We start from the raw sequence: 21,872 nt of genomic DNA on the forward strand, positions 1-21,872 counted from the left end.
TGAATGGAGGAGGCTTCACTGGGTCTTTTTTATTTGTTTGTTTGGTCTTTTGGTGGTGCTGCAGATCAAACCTAGGGCCTTGTACTAACTGAGTAGTTGTTCAACCACTGAGCTACTCCCCACGTCTTCCCTGGCTATTAATGGACCACCAGGCACCCCAAGGTTGATATGATACTGATGCTGTGCACCCTCAGAGCTCCAGTATCTGAAAGGATGGGGTCCACGAGGGAAAGGAATGGATATGGCAGTCTCCAAGATGCTAAAGTGCACACTGTTGAATATCCAACAGTTGGGCTCAGTTCCAGAACCAGCTGGATCTGGGGCTAGCCTGGCTGCTTTAGATCTGATCAGTCTAGATATCCACTCTAGATGTGAAGACCCTTATGAAAGTGTGACTTAGAATCTCAGAGAGAGGTGTCCAAAATGACTTACCCGTCTTAGAGCAACCTACCAGTTGGGTTGCTCCAGCACAAAGAAAGTGGTAGGTAAGTACTGTCCAAGCTGGCCTTGCATATGTTTGTGAATTTGCAATGTGGGGCTTCCCCTGGGCCATGTCCCTCAGAGCGCTGCCTCCAGCTGTGGGACTCAGAAGGGGCGTTTGGCTCATATCTCCCTTCTTATACATTGGCTGTTCTCTTTGTGTTTGAAGAGGAGTTTGTGGCAAGTGCTGATCAGTCTAGGGACAGACTTTCCTGTAAGCCCAATCTCTGTATCTGTTCTTTCTTTCTTCCTTTCCTAGGGCTTCTTCTTGGCCCACTATCATGCACTCTCTTCTCTGTCCTTCTCTACCTGCTTCCATTTGCAGCTTGTGTCCTAGCTCTGGCCATGGTATAAGGGCCAAACTCTAGATTTAGACCACCAGTTATGCAGACAAGGGGATATATATATATATATACATATATATATATATATATATATATATATATTTCGTAGTGCTGAGCGTCAATATCCAGGGCCTGAAATATGCTAGGCAACTGCTCTATGACTGACTTCCATCCCCAGCTCAAGGAGTCACTTTTTAACAGGATAAACTTTTGAATTCAAATTATAGTAGGTATGTAGTTGACCATATCCTCATCCATTCTTCCAATTTTGCCATCTACCAAACATTTATTGAGTGTGTGCCCTATGCTTTGCCAGACATGACATTTAATGATGAACAGGGATTCAGTGGTAGGCAGGACACAATTCTACCTTCAATGATCTTGCAAGTCTAATGGTAGAAATTTTTCTAAGAGGGACACTTGACTGTTGAGATTTGTGAAACTGGCCACCAAGCCTAAATGGAATGGTTAGTCAGATAGGTAAGGAGCCATGGGCTCAGAGTCTAGTGAGATTGGGGGGGGAATCCTTGCTGCTGGCCAGCAGGCCAGGGTGACCTCATCACAGCTGCAAGTTTCCTTTACAAAGCCCAAAGGGTGGGCTGCCCTTTCTCCTTGGTTCCAATCTTTATTTATTTATTTATTTTTATGTGGTGCTGAGGATTGAACCCAGTGCCTGACACATGCCTGGCAAGTGCTCTAACACTGAGCTACAACCCAAGCCCGTTGGTTCCAATCTTATGATGGACAAAAATAAACCCTTCTCAACTGCAGCAGCACCATCACATTAACCCTGGTGCCCAGGGCTGTGAAACTGTCCCCCCTGACACTGGAGGCTGATACAGTGGAAAAAAACAGAATTCTAAAGAAAGAAGCTCTCTGAACCATTTCTGTCTGGTCTTGCCCCTGGTTCCCATAGGACTTCACCATGACCCTGTACCTGCGGCACTACTGGAAGGACGAGAGGCTGGCCTTCCCCAGCACCAGCAACAAGAGCATGACCTTTGATGGCCGGCTGGTGAAGAAGATCTGGGTCCCAGATGTCTTCTTTGTTCACTCTAAAAGGTCGTTCATTCACGACACCACCACTGACAACATCATGCTGAGGGTGTTCCCAGATGGCCATGTGCTGTACAGCATGAGGCAAGTGTCCATGGGGCCATGGTTCCTTGTCCAGTGCCATTCCAGTATGTGTGGTCAGTTCCTTTGGCCCTGAAGAGTTTGTTACTGTGACCTGTGGGATGGTATGAGCCTTCTGATGCCAGTCAGAATTGTCCACACGTGAAAAGGCCATCCAATAGGTGGAGACCTCCATATCACTGGGGGGTCTTAAGCATGGGTTAGAAAACTACTCTGGCCTAAATGAGTTGTTGGAGACAATGACCTATGTACATTCTGTCCTTGAGCGTCCACAACAACAACAACTGCTGTTTATTGAGTGCTATTGCAGATTGGCTTCTGGACAAACTTGAGTGATCTAAGCCATCTTTTCCCATATCTTCCTTGCTTGCTTTTACAGTTCACCAGTATTAAATGATAAAACTAGATACTTCTTGGTTTTGGGTGAAGGATGGGGTGAGCTAATGTTCCAGGCTCCCCTGGGCAGGCAGCCCTGCTGGCTGAGGGCAGTGCCCAGAGAAGGGTGCAGGTGTGGGCCATTAGAAGCCAACACCCCTCCCCAGTGGCTGGAGAAGGGGTGCAGCAGCCCAGTAAAGGGGATCCAGCAGAGCACTAATAACACCTGCCAGGGAAGACCAAACTCTAGAAGTTAAGGTTCTGTAAGTTGGATACCTATTTATCCAAACTTCTGAAGTAGACATGAGGAGGCAGCTGCTCCTGGCCATGTGCTGTGTCTTCCTCACTCTGGGTGGGTACACGAGCCAATAGCTTGCTGCACAAGCCAACACTCATATCTGGGTTGTGCAGGATTACTGTCACCGCCATGTGCAACATGGACTTCAGCCACTTTCCCCTGGACTCCCAGACCTGCTCTTTGGAGCTGGAGAGCTGTAAGTATCAGTGTTTTCTATTCCGTTGCCTTATTCCCTACCCCGTCTGAGCACTGCCTGACTGGTCAGAGCTGTTTGCCCGGCAGGAGCAGGGCTGCCCTGTTGTGTTACACCTCTTTAGACATCCAATTAATTTATTTTCTTCTCCCCAAAGATGCATATACAGATGAAGATCTGATGCTGTATTGGAAGAATGGGGATGAATCCCTGAAAACGGATGAGAAGATCTCCTTGTCTCAGTTTCTGATTCAGAAATTTCACACAACTTCCAGACTGGCCTTCTACAGCAGCACGGGTAGCTACCTTTTGCCACAGTCTGATTCAGAGGAAACTCATTTGAATTCTTCAGTATTAACCTCTCTCCTTCTCAGTGAAAATAAACTCTGATTATTAAAAGAATCCATAGTTCTAAAATATAAAAAGTGTTTAAAAGCAGGAGGCAGAGTAAAAAAAAAAAAATGTTATTCTCTGAGACCTGAGACCCCATCAGCCCTGGCAACACAACTTATCCTTCAAGACTTCCAGGTTTACCTGTGTAATTTTACAAGGGTAGGGTTCTATTCTACAACCTCATATATTCTATGTAGCAAGATGGACAGATAGCTTTCCAAGCAAATATATTTATTATCTATGTCAAGATTATTGATTCTTTTTCTTTTTTGTAGTACTGAGGATCAGACCCCAGGATTCATGCATGCTAGGCAAACATTCTTCTACTAAGCTATGTACCTAGCTCCAATTAAACACTTTTGTTTAATCTCTTCTTGGACCTAAGAGAACTACCTGTCAGCTCTTCTCTGATTTCACATTTAACTCTGAGTTAGTTTGTTAGAACTGTGGTAAAGAAGCCCAACTGAGTGCTTGTTGTTCTTGTCTAGGGAAGAGTCCTTCCTGCCTCTGCCCAGCTTCTGGTGGTTGCCAGCAATTTTTGACATTCCCTGGCTTATAGCCACACTTCAGTCTCTACCTCTGCCTTCATATGGTGCTCCCTCCTGTCTGCGTACTCACAGGGCGTTTTCCTCTCTGTGTGTCTAGGCCCAAATTTCCCTCTTCTGTAAGGACACCAGCTATTGGAGTAGGGCCCACCTTAATTCATTATAACCTCATTTTACCTTGATTGTATCTGCAAAGACCTTATTTCAAAATGAGGTCACCTTCACAGGTACTGGGAATTAGGACTTCCACATATCATTTTTTTAGATTAATATTTTGAGTTTACTGCCATATCACATGGGTCTGGTGAAGAGGCAGAGTGACAATGTACTTTTAAGAATTTTTTATGATTATGTTTTTATTGGTGCATTATGCTTATACATAATAGTGGGATTCATTATGACATATTTGTACTTGCCCATAACATAATTCCATCAATTTCATTTCCCAGTACTTCCCCTCTCCCTCCCCTCCTTCTCCCATGATCATCTTCCTCAACTCAACTGATTTCCCTTTTATTTTCCTGAGGTCCCTTTTAATGTTATCAGTGCATTATAATCATATGTATCAGTGGGTTCATTGTGATATATTTATATATGCACATAATATAATTTGCTTCAATTCACTCCTCAGTACTTCTCCTTTCCAGTCCCATCTCCTTCCCCTTCATCTACCCTTCTGATCTTCCTTCTATTTATTTCCAAATATATAGATATAGATATAAATATAGATATTTTCATTAATGCATTATAATTATATATTAAAGTGGGATGTATTCATTCATATGGCATGATTTTATTCCCTGGTCCCCCCCACCCCTGCCTTTCCCTTCCTTCCTCCTTTCCCCTTGATCCTCTATCCCTCCTCTACTAATCTTCCTTCTATTTTCATGAGATCACCTCTTTTTAAAATTTTATGCTTTTCTCTAATTTCCACATATGAAGGAAAACATTTGACCCTTAACTTTCTTTTCTTTTTTCCTTCCCAAGCCAAACTGTATCCAGCTTTATTAAAGATACTTTTTATTAAAAAAAGATACTTTTCATAAACAATTATGGTATTTCAGGTAGGACATGGTCAGACAATCGTTTACAGTTTACAACAACTTTCAAACTCCCTTCTTGGATGGACTACCAAAATCAGAAAGCCACTATAGAGCCCAATTAATTCTTCATTTGATTCTCTGAATAGGGAAAGTTTAGAGTGAGGGTTGACATTTCACATTTAACTTGTTTAACAACTTTTCATGAGCTGACCTTGACTTTCAGGAAATGAAATGAAAATGGCAGAATTATCAGTCTGAAGATCCACAATCTAGAAAAGGAACTGCTCCTCTTTTGAGGGACACTGTCTCAATGATGTCACTGTAAAGTCCAGATTGCCCCGCACACTGGTAAAACCAGTTGTTGGGAGTCAGGTCCCAACAGGTCAGAGTTTAGGGGAGTTAAGTCCATGTCAATGGCAGAGAGGGAGAGGAGGACATAAAGATGAATTTGAGTTTTTCCATACCACAAGGTGTTTGTTCCAACGTGGCTACATATGTAATGTCAGGGAATCCCTCCTCTTGGGAGCCAAGAGAAGTCTCTTAACACTAGCAGGAAAAGGTGTTTTCCCCCACAGCAATCCAGCTTTGGAGACATTCTACTAGCGATGTATGCTCCTCTCCCCAAAACAACTATGAAGTGCTCTGTGTGCTAACAACATAACTTTTTAAAAATAAAGTAAAAAAATTCTGCATTTTTATAAAACTTGATAAAAAATTTTTAAAATAGCATTTCAAATGATACAGTTACCAGAAGTACCCAGTTTAAAAATGCACTCACTTCCCTTGGCCTCTGCAGCACCTTCAGCTTTCCGTGCCTGGTCCGTTTTGGCATCTCCATTTTCTGCAGGGTTATTCTCATCCTTGCCAGTGTCAGCTTTTCCCTTTTTCCTTTGGGAATGTTCTCTCCCTTCTTTGGAGGGGACTTTTTATGCTTGGGCTCTGGCTTTGGAGGAGTAGGTTTAGCAGACAACCTTGCAGATCTTCTCTGTGTGCCACGACCCCTGCGGCATCAACAAAGGAGTCTTGAGTGGTGGCGACTAGAGATGGAGAAAAACACAGAGACAAAGAAAACACAGACACGTTTTCACATAAAGCTGGGGCCAAGTGGGGCACTGCACTCTGATGAGGAACAGAGACCCAGAACTAGCTCTGAAAGTTTATTATTTAGGGTCTTATGATCAGGAAACTAACCTATAAGGGCACTGTAAATTGTTCAAGGTTTCTAAGTTGTCAGAGGCTTCTTTGTGTACTAGAAAGCTACAGAGCTAGAAACATTTTTTGCAGCTATCCTACTGTTGCAGTACTAAGAACATGCTGCTAGTATCCTGCTGTACCCAGGACACCCACTGTCCTGGGAAATCTGTTAACTGTTAGCACCAGAGGCAAGAGTCAAAGCTGATACATCTCACCTTTGGCGAGGAATGTTTCCCAGGCTTGGCTTTTTGCCGACACCACAGGATCCAGCTGATGACTGGCAGCTCACCCGCTGTCCACATCTGTGATTCGTCCTTCACCTTGTCTTTATCTTCTTTAGCATCCCCTTCAGCCTTTCTCTTGGGCACCATGGTGACAGCAGCAGGACACAGGCACTGGGCACGGGATGCATGGGCTGCACACAGCCTCAGTCTGTCCAGGGGAAATTCTCACCTCTTCCTCTTCACATTGCTTAGACTCCTTCAACCTTGACTTTCTGAGTCTGGCTTATTTCAGTTGGCATGATGTTCTCCAGTTCATCCATTTACCTATAAATGACATAATATCATTCTTCTACACAGTTGAGTAGAGCTACAATGTATAGATATACCACATTTTCTTAAGCCATGCATCTGTCAATGGACATCTAAGCCGATTCTATAACTTGACAATTGTGAATTGTGCTGCTATAAACATTGGTATGCATGTATCATTACAGTATGCTAATTTCAGTTCTTTTGGATAAATACCAAGGAGTAAAATAGCTGGATCATATGGTGGTCCTATTCCTAGTATTTTGAGAAATCTCCATAATGATTTTCACAGTAGTACTAATTTACAGTCCCACCAATAATGTGTAAATGTTCCTTTCTCTCCATATTCTCACTGGCATTTATTATTACTTATATTCTTGATGACTGCCAAGTGTGAAACGACATCTCAGTGTAGTTTTTATTTGCATTTCCCTGACTCTTAATGACGTTGAACATTTTTTCGTGTATTTCTTGGCCATTTGCATTTCTTTTTTTTTTTTTTTGAGAAATGTCTGTTTAATTCATTTGTCTATTTATTGATCACTGTGTGTGTGTGTGTGTGTGTGTGTGTGTGTGTGTGTGTGTTAAATTTTTGAGTTCTTTGCATGTTCTGGATATAAATCCTCTGTCAGAAGAGTAACTGGCAAAGATCTCATCCAATCTGTAGGCTCTCTTCGTGTTCTTTTTTTCTTTGCTATGCAGAAACTTTTAAATTTCATGCCATCCTACTTATTTATTCTTGATTCTATTTCTTGAACTTTATAAGTCTTCTTAAAGAAGTCAGGGCCTGGGTGGGGCTGGGGTTGTGGCTCAGTGGAAGAGCACATGCCTGGCATGTGGAGGCTCTGGGTTTGATCCTCAGCACCACATATAAATAAATAAAATATAAGCTCCATTGACAACTAAAAAAATATTTAAAAAAAAGAAGTCAGTGCCTGCACCTGTGTTGGAGTGTTGATCCTATGTTTTCTTTATCAGTTGCACAGCTTCTGATTGACCTCCTCAGTCTTTCATCCACTTTGAATTGACTTTTGTGCAGGATGATAAATAGTTTCATTCTTCTACAAGTGGTTATTCAGTTTTCTCAACACCATTTGTTAAAAAGTCTGTCTTTTCTCCACATTATGTTTTGGCAACTTTGTCAAAGATGAGATGATCATATTTGTGTGGGTTTGTCTGTCTTTTACTCTATTCTATTCCATTGGGTTTTGTATCATGCTGTTTTTGTTACTGTATCTCTGTAGTAAAATTTGAGGTCAGGTATTATGAAGCCTTCAGCCTTGTTATCATTACTCAGGATTATGTTGGCTATTCTGGGTCTTTTATTCTTCCATATGAATTTTAGGACTACTTTTTCCAGTTCTAGGAGAATGTCATTGGAATTTTGATGGAGATTGAATTGAATTTGTAGATTGCTTTTGGTAATATGACCATATTAACTATTAATTTGCCTATCCAAGAATATGGGATGTCTCTCCATCTTTTAATGTCTTCAATTTCTTTCTTCAGTGTTGTATAATTTTCATTGTAGAGCTCGCTGATCTCCTTGGTTAGATTGACTTCCAGGTTTTGTTTTCTTTAGCTTTGAGACTATTGTAAATGGAACTGTTTGCCTGGTTACTTTTTCACTTGGTGTAGATTGATTTTTATGTTGGTCTTATGCCCTGCTACTTTGCTGAATTTGTTTATCAAGACAAGAAGACTTTCACTGAAGTTTTTTGAGTCTTCCAAGTACAGGATCATATCATCTGCAAATAGTGATATTTGACTTCTTCTTTTCCTATTTGTATTCCTTTTATTTCCTTCTCTTGTCTGGATTGAACTTTGGATTGCTCTGGATAGCACTTTAAAAACCATATAAAATAGCAGTGGTAAGATGGGTGCAGTGATGCACTCCTGTAGTCCCAGTAACTCAGGAGGCTGAGGCAGGAGGATAGAAATTTCAAAGCCAGCCTCAGCAACTTAGTGAGGTCCTAAGCAACTCAGAGAGACCCTGTCTCAAAATAGAAAATAAAAAGTCTGGGGATGTGAGTCAGTGGTTAAGCACCCCTGGGTTCAATCCCAGTGCCTCCCACCCCCACCCCACCAAAAAAAAAAAAAATAGCAGAAGTGAGAGTGGATTTATTTGTCTTGTGCCTGATTTTAGAGGAAATGCTTTCAGCTTTTCCCCATTCATTAGGTATGATGTTGGCTTTGGGCTTGTCATATATTTATAAAGATGAGATAAGCTCCTTCTGTCCCTAGTTTCTTCAGTGTTTTTAATACCAGTGGGTTCTAAATTTTGCCAAAGACTTTTTCTGTATCTATTGAGGTGAACTTATGGTTTCTGTCCTTAATTCTATTTATGTCATGAATTGCGTTTATTGATTTGTGAATGTTGAATGAGACTTGCATTCCTGGAATGAAACCAACTTGATTGTAATCTACAATGTGTTTTTGAATGCAATTTGCTCATATTTTATCAAGGATTTTTGCATCTAAGTTCATCAGGGATGAAGGTCTGTAATTTTCTTTCCTTGATGTGTCCTTATCTGGTTTTTGTATGAAGGTGATATTGGCTTCATAAATGTATTTGGAAGTGTTCTATCCCTTTCTATTTCATGGCTCATTAATGCTAACTTTTCTTTAAAAGTCTGACACAATTCATCTGAGAATCCATCTGGTCCTGGACTTTTCTTTGGTAGGAGGCTATTTATTTATTTATTTGTTTTAATTAGTTATACATGACAGCAGAATGCATTTTGATTAATTGTACATGAATGGAGCACAACTTTTCATTTCTCTGGTCGTACATGATGTAGAGTCACACCATTCATGTGATCGTACATGTACCTAGGGTAATGATGTCGACCTCATTCCACCAACTTTCCCATCCCCATGCCCTCTCCCCTGGCTCCTTCCCCTCTGCCCAATTCAAAGTTTCTCCATTCTTCGCTTGCCCACCCCCCACTTTATGGATCAGCTTTCACATATCAGAGAAAATGTTTGGCCTTTGGTGTTTTAGGACTTGCTTATTTCACTTAGCATGATATTCTCCAACTCCGTCCATTTACCTGAAAATGCCATAATTTCATTCTTCTTTAAGGTTGAATCATATTCCATTGTGTATATATACCATAGTTTTTTTACCCATTTATCTATTGAAGGGTATCTAGGTTGGTTCCACAGTATAGTTATTGTAAATTGAGCTGCTATAAACATTGATGTGGCTGCATCACTGTAGTATGCTGATTTTAAGTCCTTTCAGTATAAACCAAGAAGTGGGATAGCTGGGTCAAATGGTGGGTCCATTCCAAGTTTTCTAAAAAATGTCCATACTGCTTCGTGCTTTTAATGACTGCTTCAGTCTTGTTGCTTGTTACTGTCTATTTAGGTTTTCTGTATCCACTTGGTTCAATTTGGGTAAGTCATATGTGTCTAGAAATTTTAACATACCTTTTTAGGGGGCTCAATTCAACCCACAACAGCTCCCTAGTGGCTTTGGGACCCCAGCAACCTTCTCACTTCATTTCCCCTCGTCCCAGCACTGAAAAGTCCAATCCCTTCTTCAGGAGGCTTTAGCGTGACTTCCTGCTCCTGCCTGGCCAGCACCTGCCCTCACAACACCCCTAGGTCCAGAGCATCAAACACTGTGATAGACCCGTGGTGTCAGGGCAGCCCCATACTGTGTGTATGCCCACAGCACTCATCTTCCTCCATCTCTGGGCTCTCACTCTGATTATGTGCGCCGCACCATTTCTTTTCTCATTGTTCTTACCAAGTTCAAATCAACAAAGCCTCCATGGAGAGTTTCTTTTGTAACTCTAATTACGTGCCTCTGTTTTAAGCACTTCATGTGAATTAACTTACTTCTACCCAGCAAATTTGTGGTAGATATTATCACTCCCAGCTTATGGATGAGAAAACTGAGACTCAGAGATTAAGCTACTTGTTAAAGTTGCACAGCTGGTAAGTGGCCACGTCATCTCTTTAATTCCCACGTGCACTCCTCTTAGATATTCTCTTTACTGGAATAGCATGCTTGTCTGTTTTGTTCTCAATCGAGTCGTTCTAGAGTACAGATTAAAATGCATCCTCATTCCCATTATTCACTATGTACCAGACAAGAAGGTTTGGCACTCTTAGCCATGGGGTTGATGATGTCACCCAGGCGTGCTCTGTTTGCCACACAGGGTTTACATGTTCAAAGCTCCTGGATCCCTCCCAATGTTTTCCAGACAACTCTTTCTGATTTTCTTAGAAGGAAGGATAATAAGTATTAATAGTTTAATATAAATAAAAGCAGTTATCAGTCCTCTAAAAAGACCCTGTGCAAACCTAAGGGGCAGTGTGATTTGCTTCAAAGATGTCAATTTGAGTAGGGAAAATAAAGCCAACAAGACTGAACAAAGGTTGTAAGATGAAAAAATGATTAGTTGCCTCACCATGCTTGAAGATCACTTCCTAATTATTCATTTCACTAAAAGCCTGTATCCCATTCAACGACTCAGGAGTCTACCCGTATCCAGGTGGAAAACGGTCAGGACTCAGCTGACGACTCCAGCCTGGTCCTATGGACCGCCCTCTACCGTACCCTGATTCTGCTAACCTTCCACTCCAGCCAGATGGACTAAATCTCTGGGACAGGTCAAGGCCTTGGAGTGCCATCAACCTAAGGGCAGCCTGGTTAAGTCACAGTCCTGAGCTCACACTGTTCACTCCAGCCCTGAGTCTCTCCTTCTGGCTGGCCTGTCCCGTGTGTGCTCAACTCCTCTATGAGCCTTCCTTAGTTATTATAGCCAATAGCAATTTAGGCTCTGTGTTTCAAAACCTAACGCTTTTACTGTTCACACTTTAGATGGACATTTTAGCATTTAGATATGTATGGTTCCACATCTTGAGCATGTCAGTGACTATTTCCATTCCATGGGACTTCCACTCAATTCTTTAAAAATCCTTGAGGGAAAGAAAAAAGAGCTGGGCTTCTATGATCCCCCCTCAGGCCTCAGTATGTGAGCACCTGCTCAATTAAAGGGGCACTGTGTGAGAAGAGCCCTGGCCTGTAGATAAGAGAATTCAATTGATCCAAGTCATCAGAGACTCAGGCTGAGGTCTTGGAAAAGCCTCTGAGGGTTTCATTTCCCCATGTCCCAAATAAGACAGACTCCATCTGGATTTCCCAGACCTCAGCAAACTTGGACAACACCCTTGCCATGTTGTCTTATTTGGTAGACTACCCACGTGGTTATCAATTTCATTTTTTCTTTAAGTTCCCTTTTGTACCTTATTTTGAAAAGGAATCAGTGGAAAACTGGTATCATTTACTGTAAATTGAAGATGATTTTAATAATTAATGTAATGAACACAAACAAACAAACAAACAAAAAATACCCGCTTCTGCACTCCAGGAATCAACCTGTACTACTGTTGTGTACTCCACACTTTGGGATACCTGTGAGTTGCGGTGTTCTCAGAGGAGGCTGGTCTGAAACAGGAGGCAGGTGGGGGTGGGGTGTGCACACAGCTTTAGTTCCCTTCACATCAACACTGTTCTTCACCCCACTAGGATCTCAGTGATTGTGGATCATTTGAAGTCTTACAATGTCAATCTCTTTTTACAACCATTAATCAGTGATTCTCATATTGCCATAAAGAAATAGAGGCATGCTGCCATTTTTTTTCCTGAGCAATGGCCCATGGGTAACAGGTTTCCATAAGGAGGATGGATGTCAGGAGTAAAACTAATGTCAGATTGTAGAATTGGTGGCCTACTTCTTCTTGTGATGGAGTTGGAATGAGTGACTTGTCTTCCAATAAAGAGGACAGTGATGAGCACCCAGCTCTCCTGGCTCCTGCCTTGGTGGTAAAGAACCACTCCAACTTCTTTTGCTCCTGAGCAGCCAATCACTCAGCAAATATGGTGTGGTCTGCAGATAACAAATACCAAACCGACAACTAAATACATACCTGTTTTCTTCTATTTTTCTCCAAACTACTATGAAGTTAGATAACATTGTCTAGATCTTACTCATAGGAGAAGTGCTTAGATTGTGGAAAGGAAAGTACTCAGAATCTCACTGACTTCTTCTGTGTTCCCCAGGCTGGTACAATCGACTGTACATTAACTTCACGTTGCATCGACACATCTTCTTCTTCTTGCTCCAAACCTATTTCCCTGCCACCCTGATGGTCATGCTGTCCTGGGTGTCCTTCTGGATTGACCACAAAGCTGTGCCCGCCAGAGTTTCACTGGGTAAAAGCATTTGATAAGATGTGGTTGGGTGGCTATTTAAAAAAAAAAAAAAAAAAAAAAGATCACTAGGCAAAGGAAAAGTAAAGCCATGTTCAAAGAGGTCTTAACCCATGGGCTCTTGGAGTCAGAAGCAACCATTCCTCTTGTTTGCACCATTAGATGAAGCCTCAGTTTCCTCTACAACATTATGAAAACTGCAGGGAGCTAGAACCATACCATCTTGGGTTGCACCAATTCAGAAGAATCTAGCCTGTTTGGGGCATAGACTTCCACAACTGGCTATATTGGAGCTCTATATTTAGATAAATAAAATAATTCTGCAAATTCCAGAGTTAGTCTGTAAATACAGAAGTTTCTTTTGCTGGTCTTGTTTGGACAAAGGGCTTGGAGACAGGGCTCAAATCATATACTTTAGGGAAAAGAAAGGACTGCATTCCTGGCACCTTGGTTGTAACCCTTCCCAGAACCTAAATTCCAGAGTTAGAGTTTACAACCCATGATCCCAATGTGAATCAAATCAGGTTGGGCCCCGAGGAATGGCAGGGTGTAGCCAGCAAAGCACAATGGAGAAAAATTAGCATGGTAGGCTTCCAGAAATTTCCACAGTCAGGCTTAATAAATGTGGCTTAGATGAGGGAGAGAGTATGCTCATTCCTTCAGGGTTGGGAAAGTTCCTTTTGAGGTATCCTCCAGTCACTGTTGTCAGTTCCACAGCAGAATAGGTCCTGTCTTAAGTGCTTCTGACCTTGTCAGCTGCATCATAGAAACCTACTCTCCCAAGCTAGTGGGGGGAACTTGGAGAAGGGTCTGTTTGGAGGTGTGCTGGGGAAGGGGTTGGGGTGCCTGACTGCTTGGGGAGCAGATCATCCCACCCCCACAAGGTAGAAACATGTCTAAGGAATTTCTCATTCCATCTAAGAGACAGAGAATGTAAAACTGTGACTCTGAAATGTGGGAGCAGCTCGCGCCTTGGGCGCAGCTGAACTGGGTCTGGCTGTTGCAGGCATCACAACGGTGCTGACCATGTCCACCATCATCACGGGCGTGAACGCCTCCATGCCCCGCGTGTCCTACATCAAGGCAGTGGACATCTACCTCTGGGTCAGCTTTGTGTTCGTGTTCCTCTCGGTGCTGGAGTATGCGGCGGTCAACTACCTGACCACATCGCAGGAGTGGAAGGAACGGAAGCTGCGTGAGAAGGTGAGGGTGGTCCCTTCATTTCCTGGTAGTGGCTGCTTCCGGTTGCATGAGAGTGAGAAGGTCGGTTGGACAGGGGTGTGGGGGTGTTATATGTGGGGAAAAGGAGATACTTATGCCAAAGGAGGGCGGTCCTGTGTTAAAACAGGTTCTAGCTTCTACTACAAAGGATCCCAGAAAGCAGACATTTCTTGATCCAAGACTAGGACAAGAAAACTTGGGTTTAGGTGCAACTTTGCCTCCTGAGCTGAGCCTGTTTCCTCATCTGTAAAAAGGGGATTGCAGAACCCTCGTCTACCTTCCTCCCAAGGTTGTTGTGAGACAACATTTAAAAATTATTTTGAAACTGTAGGGTCCTAGACACATAAAATATTGCCATTATTACTGAACATATCTAGGGAAAATTCTTCCCAATCCTGTGACCAGAGGAGGGTGGAGTTCTAGAACAAAAATCTGCTTTATTGGTAAGTGCTTTTATTGGCCCTGTGAAAATTTAGCCACAATAAAAATGAAAACTAAATATTTTATCCAGTAGGCTCACTGGAAATACTACAGTGTCTATATGGTACTGCACTGTACCACACCACACCATGAGGTAGAAGGCAAATTTTACAAAACAATGTTCGTGGCCTTTGACACAGGAAGAAAAGTCTATTTCATTCATATTCTAATGCTTGTTAATCACAGTAAGAAATAAAATGCTGATTTGTCACCAGATCATTACTAATCATTGCACTAATCAAAACGGCAATCACCTAAAAGCTATAGAGATCAGGGAACATGAAAAATCACACATTTGTGCACATCTGGGTGACTGTTGGTCCCTTAGCACAAGGAGGCTTTAAATTTTAGAAAAAGAAAATATGTTTGCGTTTTAAAAAGTCTTTCAATACACACATAATTCCTATCAAATGTTTCACATTGTCTTCAAATATGTTAGGTTAAGAATTTATTTTTAATTCAAACTTTTTTTTAAAATCAGCATTTGAGTGCTTGTTTGAGTTTTCAAATATTTTCACTTTGTTATCAAATGCCTTTGGATTATATTTAAATGCTTTTGATGTATAATCCATTAGACTTTCCTGTTCAAAAAATAGCAAAGCCTTCATCAGACAAATATGGGCTCATGAAGCATTAACCACACATGTCTCTCCAGGCAATTCATTAACCTGTTACCATACTATGGGCCCTGGTTGTTGCCAGTGATTTTTATAAGACACGGTTTAAAGAGTAATAGGGAGCTGGGGAGATAGCTCAGCTGGTAGAGTGCTTGCCTCGCAAGCACAAGGCCCTGAGTTCAATCCCCAGTACCGCCAAAAAAAAAAAAAAAAAAAAAGAGTAATAGGGAAGGGCCATTGGGCTCTTAAGTCTGTCTGTGTGAGAACAGATGCAGGAGTAGGGAAGTATGACAACGTCTATTCCACTAGGGTTAATGTGTGAATTAAAGATGGAAATGCAGTAACTGTAGGGCAGACGATTGTGGAAAGACACTAAAATCTCTCTTAAGCTGCACCACAGAGAAAGCATACTTCATGGTCATTAAACTGGCTCCCAGAGAAGCCCAGGTTCCCAAGTCAGAGCCAAGGAGGACCTGCCCTGTGTCTGTTAAAAATAAAAATTCCTGACTGGGGGTGCCGCTCAGTGGTAGAGTGCTTGCCTAGCATGCATGAGGCCCTGGATTGTATCCCCAATATTGCAAAACAAATAAATAATAAATAAATAAAAAGATTCCAGGGCCAAACCCCACGACTTTCTGATTCAGAGTCTCTGAGGATGATATCATGGAATCAGCACTGGAGTCTGACTTTGTCTGCATAGAGGCCAAAGCCTGCCTCTCTGGGGCCTGATAGGCCCACCCCTGGTTCCAATGTGGAGCCACTGCTGTTTTGGAGCATGGGGAAGGCACAGGGATGGCCTCACCTCAGTGGCTGCAGTATGCAGGCTGGTTATCCAGACCCATCTAATAGGCCAAGAGCCATTTGCCCTTTCTCAGGAACAAGCTGATATGAAAAACAGGAATTTCTCATAATTTTTGGCATTTCCTATTCTAACTCCAAAACTTAGGAGAAAAATGTTTTTGTTTTAGCAGAAAGAATTTCAGTTTGAGCAAAATAAAGACCTGTGCCTTTATTAAGTAAGTATATAAATAAACTCAATGACAATATCTCACAGTTTTATCAAGGTGTGGGTGTGATTATACCTAAGTGCACACAGTTGGATAGGTGAACACTTATTGCCCTTGTATTCCTGTGAGTCTGTTAATTGTTCAGGAAGGTATTAATGTGTTACTATTACTGTTACTGATGGAACAAGGCATAGAAAGAATAATGAAGCAATCATCCCTGATTTTAGAAGTACCTCCTAAAGCACAATGATCTCTTCAAGCATAAGAATACTTCAAGTAATTCTAATTTTGCAAGAAATCATTCATCTATTTTTGCTTTTGAAAGCTTCATAACATTCACCTGAGTATTTCAAGACCCATAATAGTAGGGTCATTATTTCATTTCCCAGGTGATAAAGACAGAGGCAGTGAAGGGCTGAGAGCCAGATCAGAAATGTATTAAAATCAACAGGCCGAGAAGAATAAGCCCATGGCCAATTGGTTGTATCTGGCTGGCCTCATGATTTTGGCCAACACCTACCAGCCCAGATGCCTGCTAGAGTCTGCTCACTACTGACTCCAGCTGTGGGGAGAAACCAAGAGAAACCATTTCCTTCCTCCAATTTAGAATTCCTTATAAACATTTTCATACTTGCAGAAATAATTTAAGGAATAGGATTTCTACATTCATATATTCCACCACCCAGATCTAACATTGTTAATTTGCTATTTTTGTTGAAAGCTCTTTCCCCATTTAATCTTTCCCCAGATTTTTGTTGGTGCAATTGAACTGTTAAAAAATACATTATAGGCATCATGACTATCTTAAATGTTAACTATTTGGAATAAAGACACTCTTCTATCTAATCATCTTTTGATTCATTCACAAAAAGGAGAAATCCTGCCCGGAATCAGAATCTATGGGTTTAAATTCCTTGTTCAGACACTAGCTATGGGACCTCAGGAGAATTTTATGGCTCTCTGGGTCTGGGGTTTTGCCTTTACAATTGGGCTATATCAGTTATTCTCAAGTCTGGCAGCACAATAGAATCACCAGGAGTTTTAAATTAATTAGTATAGAGTTGGGCCTGGGTTTGACCCAAGTGATTCTGATATGCATCCAGGATAGGGAATCATTGGACTAAATGCACTCTGGAGATCCTTCTAGCTCTTTCTGTGCTTCTAAGTAGCAGTGGGGCTTTGCTTTTAAACCAGGCCATCTCTGCCTATCTCTCAAGGACTAACCAAGTCCTTTGTGTTTGCTGCCCGTAGGTCCCATGCATGTGTGGAATGCCTCACTCAAGAACAATGATGTTGGATGGAAGCTGCAGTGAGTCTGAGGCCAACAGCCTGGCTGGGTACCCAAGAAACCATATTCTGACAGAAGAAGAAAGGCAAGATAAAATAGTGGTCCACCTGGCCCTGGGCAGTGAGTCTAGCTCCTCCAGGAAGAAGGGGCTTCTCAAGGGCCAGATGGGGCTTCGCCTCTTCCAGAACACCCATGCCATTGACAAATACTCCAGGTTGATATTCCCTGCCTCCTACATATTTTTCAATTTAATTTATTGGTCAGTGTTTTCCTAGGGGCTCCAAGGCCATGCCTATGTAAGGGCATGGACATCCATGAGTGGACACACAGAGCAGAAGCTCCTGGACCACCATGAGCAGCACCCCTCTCTCAGAAGAGCCCAGGGGCCCTCCTGCTGCCCTCACCCTGACCTCGTGGGTTCACTCCCTGTTCACACTGTGTTCTGTGTCACACTTTACACCTCTCTGAACAGAACTGTTTTCTGTTCTTGCACGAGAACTTGTTCACAAGAAATCCCCTCCTATTAAAAAAAGAGAGACTCGAATGCCTTTCAGATGTTCCAAGACCCTCATAAAAACTAGAATTCAGCTGTGAAGGGGTAGAGAAAATGAAAGTCAAGCTTAGGGGTGTTCTGGGTAGGAGACAGAAAGTAGGGAAAAAAGTATCTGTGTACCCATACAACAGGATTGAGTGCCTACCTAGAAAAGAAAGCAAGCAAACAAAAAACAAACTAACTCAGATCCTAGATAGGAAGTGATTTGGAGCATGTGAATCTGGCAACACATGTGATTTTGTAACAAAGTCACCTATCCATTCAACCTTTCATGAAATATTGAGGTCCTGCCCTGTGCCAGGAACTGTACAAATGAACAAAGTCTCTTTCCCCAGAGAACTTCTATAAGCTGTGCTCCTTCTACACATAGCATAATGTGCTTCTGCCCCTCTGCTCCCTCAACCCTGCTTACCTTACCCAGCAGACCCATTCTGTTTACTGGTGATTTTACTTCAGGTTTGTTTACAAAAACAGTTCTAGTCTCCTGAGAAATCCTCGCAAAGCCAGCTCTATGTTTCTCTCCTGGAATCTTCATGTGGTAGAAGCCTATGACGGGGCTCTTCCTTTAAATCACAGCACTTGGAGTCAGAAATTGTTTTGGGGAAGATATAGGGAATACCTACCCCAAGGTTCGTCAAGGCCCTATCTCTGCTCTAGGCCCCAGCCATTAATTAAAGGAGATACAGGACATGCAGGGGCGATGGAGGATAAAGAAAAGACAAATGGACACACATAGTGAGAAATATCTGGGGCCAGGTGGGTAGCCAAGTCCTGGTGAGGCTTGACTGACTCAGAGCTAACTCAGCAAGTTTATTATATAGGTTTCATCATCGAAAGGTTAATTGTGGGAAAGTTTTAGCAAAGGAGGCTATCTGGACGCAGCACTGGTGAGACATTAGGGTCATCTTGTTTTGTTCAGAACTCTCTATCTCTGGGACAAGGTGCTGAACTCAAGGCCTCAACTGATAACAGCTCTGTACTTTGGCATGGAGCCTTATGTCAGCATAGCAACTGGGGCATCTCCACCTGCACCGTCACACAGGCAGCTCCCAGCGCAAACATAGCCACAAGAGAGTCAGAGGCTATAATTTGATTCAAATCACTCCATAAAGGTTCCTTGCTCACATTATTTTGCTTTCTTCCTCATTGCCCCTGCCAGCTTCTTGCCAGGGTCTGGATGTTCAGTCAAGAGTAGAAATATGATCTTCAAAAGACAAGGCACACCCTGCCTTAAATCAAGTCTGGCCTGTGGAGTCTGCTCCACAGTTCATGACTCCCACGGGAAGGGATTAGCTCCTGAAGACTGTGGTGCACAGGAATACCAGAGCCTCCAGAAGTTTCAAGTCAGGGGCCATGGCTACCTGTCCTTTCACTCCCTCACCTTGACTGACTGTGTGAGTGCCCTATTCATTTCCATTTCTCTGTTTGTTCCCCAGGGTCAGTTATTTCCTCTGACACCTTATATACTCCTTGTGTGGACCTGGTCCTAGACACTTGCTTCACCAGTCCCTTGCCCATGTCGAGACCCAGACTCATCACCTCTGATCAGGGCACCAACCCTCATCTTACTGTGGCTTTCTGCCCACCAGTCCAGAGGTTATGTGATGGGGCAGGATTCAAGGAGCTGAACTCCCAGCTGGGACAGCTCCTGGCACTGTACTGACATATTTAATCTTGGGAGACTGCAAGTTTAGTAGGTTTCCAAGATCATCTTAGGGTTTAATAATTCTCTAGAAGGACTCACAGAACTCAGAAAAGCCAGTATAATCATGGTCACAGTTAATAACAGCAAAGGAATACAGACTAAAATCATCAAAGGGAAAGGGAGGGTTCAGGATAGACAGGTGAATTGTTCTCATCTGAATTGTCCTCATCTATTGGAGCTATTTGGATTTCGTTCATTTTTCCCAGCAATGATATGTGACAATGTGCATTGAGCAATGTCAACTGAGGAAACTCACCCAAGCTCACCAAAGCGCACAGTTTTTATTGGAGATGGGCTACATAGATATGCTGATTACACACATAGCTGACCTTAGCCTTCAACTCTTCCAGAGGTTGAACTGATACTTGTGGCCTAGGCAAAGCCCTACTATGAAGCAGGACATTTCAAGGGTTTAGAGGTAATCTCCTAGGAGTTAGGATCCAAGGAGCAAACTCTTTTGAGCCACAAGGTTAATCTTTTACTGCATTAAAATCCTTGCCAAGTCCTTAATGTTATTGTTAATTGCTGTGCTACTACCATATAGTCAAGCGACAAACATTTTACGGCATCCCTGCACTGGGTGTGGTGGGGTCCAAATTAAGAAGAGTACTCACAGCTCTCAAAGAGGAGACAAGTGGAGGAAGTAGCAGATAAGTGACTGTAAGTTAAAAAGTGCTGTCCTAGTTCATTTTCAGTTGTTATCACAAAATACATAATACTGGGTAATTTCTGGAGAATAGAAGTTTATTCAGCTCACGATTCTGGAGACTGGGAAGACCAAGAGCATGTCAGCACTTGGTGTGAGCCTTCTTGCTACATCATAAAATGGTGGAGAGACCCACATGGCAAGACAGAGCAGGTGTGCTAGTTTGGGTCTCTCTTTCTCTTTTTATAAAGTCACAGTGCTATCATAGAAACCTATGTACTTGACCTCATCTAATCCTGACTCCCTCTCGAAGACTCCACTTCCAAATACCATTAACATATTTTTTTCCCATTAATATATTAATTTAGTGATAGAGTTTCCAACAAATGAACTTTTGGGGGATGAATTCAAATCATAAGAAGTGCTTAACACATAATAATGGTTCAATGTGTGCTGACAATCTTAAAGAAGGAAAAGATGAATCCCACATGGAAGATTGGATCTCATGAAGAAATCAGCTCCTGAGATACTCCCTGAAGTTTAGGAATTTTGAGAAGAAAAAATGGGGCAAAAACATGCTAGATCTATGTTATCTAATATAATAGCCATTAGCTACATTTCTGTTTAAATCGAAATTCAAGTTAAATGAAATTGAAGACTCAGTTTCTCAATTACACTAACCACACTTTAAGTGCTCTGCTCCGTAGCCACAAGCACTGGTGGCTACTGATTGAACAAGCCAGAACTGGAGAACATTTCCACAATGGCAGAACGTTGTTGGCACTCTAGGTGAAGGAATTGACCTGAGCAAAAGTAAGTAGGGAGAGAGAAAAGTTTGGAACTGTAGACTGTACTGTGGAGAACAGGGTTTGTAGGGCAAGCTCCCTGTACTGCTGATGAGGACAGCTTCCCCTCCATAGACTTGCCTTGCTCAAGACCACTGAATTTCCCAGCCTCACAAATCAGTGAAGAATGAAAATGTACAAATAAAAATGATTGGATGATATAGAGTTCTGGACTTGTTTAGAAACCTTTCCTCTCTAGAGACTCTCCTAGGCCACAATGCTGCTCAAGGAATGATAATTATGTTATCATTAAATATATTGCATTGCTTTGGTTCTAAGTCTTACTTAATCCATAAATCATACAGCCATGAGAGTCTCTCACCATGTTATGATGTAGGAAGAAGGCTGTCACCAAATACTGACATACTATGCTTCTAACTATGCTGTCTTCATAAAGTATGGTTCATGTAACATGGTTTCCTGTTCACAACTCGAAACAAATAAAGAGTATTTTTGCTAGCTTATACATTTAACTGGAATTAATTCTAGAGCAAACATATTTAGAATCATATACACTGTTTTGTCATGTGGGATCATGACCCAATGACACACTTGTATTTATCACTGACTGATTGCAATATAGTGGTCTGACAACTTCAGAAAAGTGAATTAAAGGAGGTGAACTGGAGACAACAATAGTAGGAATAGAAAAGGGAACCAAGGAAATGCCGAAAATGTGGAATGATATACCGTAGAGGTAAGAAGACAGAGAAGCAAATGCAATTGTTATTGGGGGCACTGAAACA

At 42.1% G+C, this 21,872-nt stretch overlaps 1 protein-coding gene and 1 pseudogene across 2 annotated transcripts in view; one reads left to right on the plus strand and one right to left on the minus strand.

Moving 5' to 3' along the window:
* The window catches only part of LOC306665733 (gamma-aminobutyric acid receptor subunit rho-2), a gene marked incomplete at its 5' end in the record, with an annotated part of 51,644 nt that extends 31,642 nt beyond the window's left edge, over positions 1–20,002 (plus strand). The window contains 6 exons of the mRNA XM_079147371.1: positions 1,741–1,964; positions 2,748–2,830; positions 2,985–3,125; positions 12,615–12,767; positions 13,771–13,967; positions 17,341–20,002. Coding sequence (XP_079003497.1) covers positions 1,741–1,964; positions 2,748–2,830; positions 2,985–3,125; positions 12,615–12,767; positions 13,771–13,967; positions 17,341–17,652 — 1,110 coding nt within the window. The 3' untranslated portion in view covers positions 17,653–20,002. The remainder of the gene's footprint in view (positions 1–1,740; positions 1,965–2,747; positions 2,831–2,984; positions 3,126–12,614; positions 12,768–13,770; positions 13,968–17,340) is intronic.
* Positions 5,540–6,373, minus strand: LOC306666918 (non-histone chromosomal protein HMG-17-like; annotated as a pseudogene). Its single transcript has 2 exons — positions 6,303–6,373; positions 5,540–5,791 (listed from the first exon to the last, which is right to left on the minus strand). The product of its transcript is annotated as a non-histone chromosomal protein HMG-17-like (transcript).
* Positions 20,003–21,872: the final 1,870 nt, after the last annotated feature.

This window comes from Sciurus vulgaris, assembly GCF_902686455.1.
Source record: "Sciurus vulgaris genome assembly, chromosome: 7".
In the NCBI taxonomy this organism is placed as follows: Eukaryota; Metazoa; Chordata; class Mammalia; order Rodentia; family Sciuridae; genus Sciurus; species Sciurus vulgaris.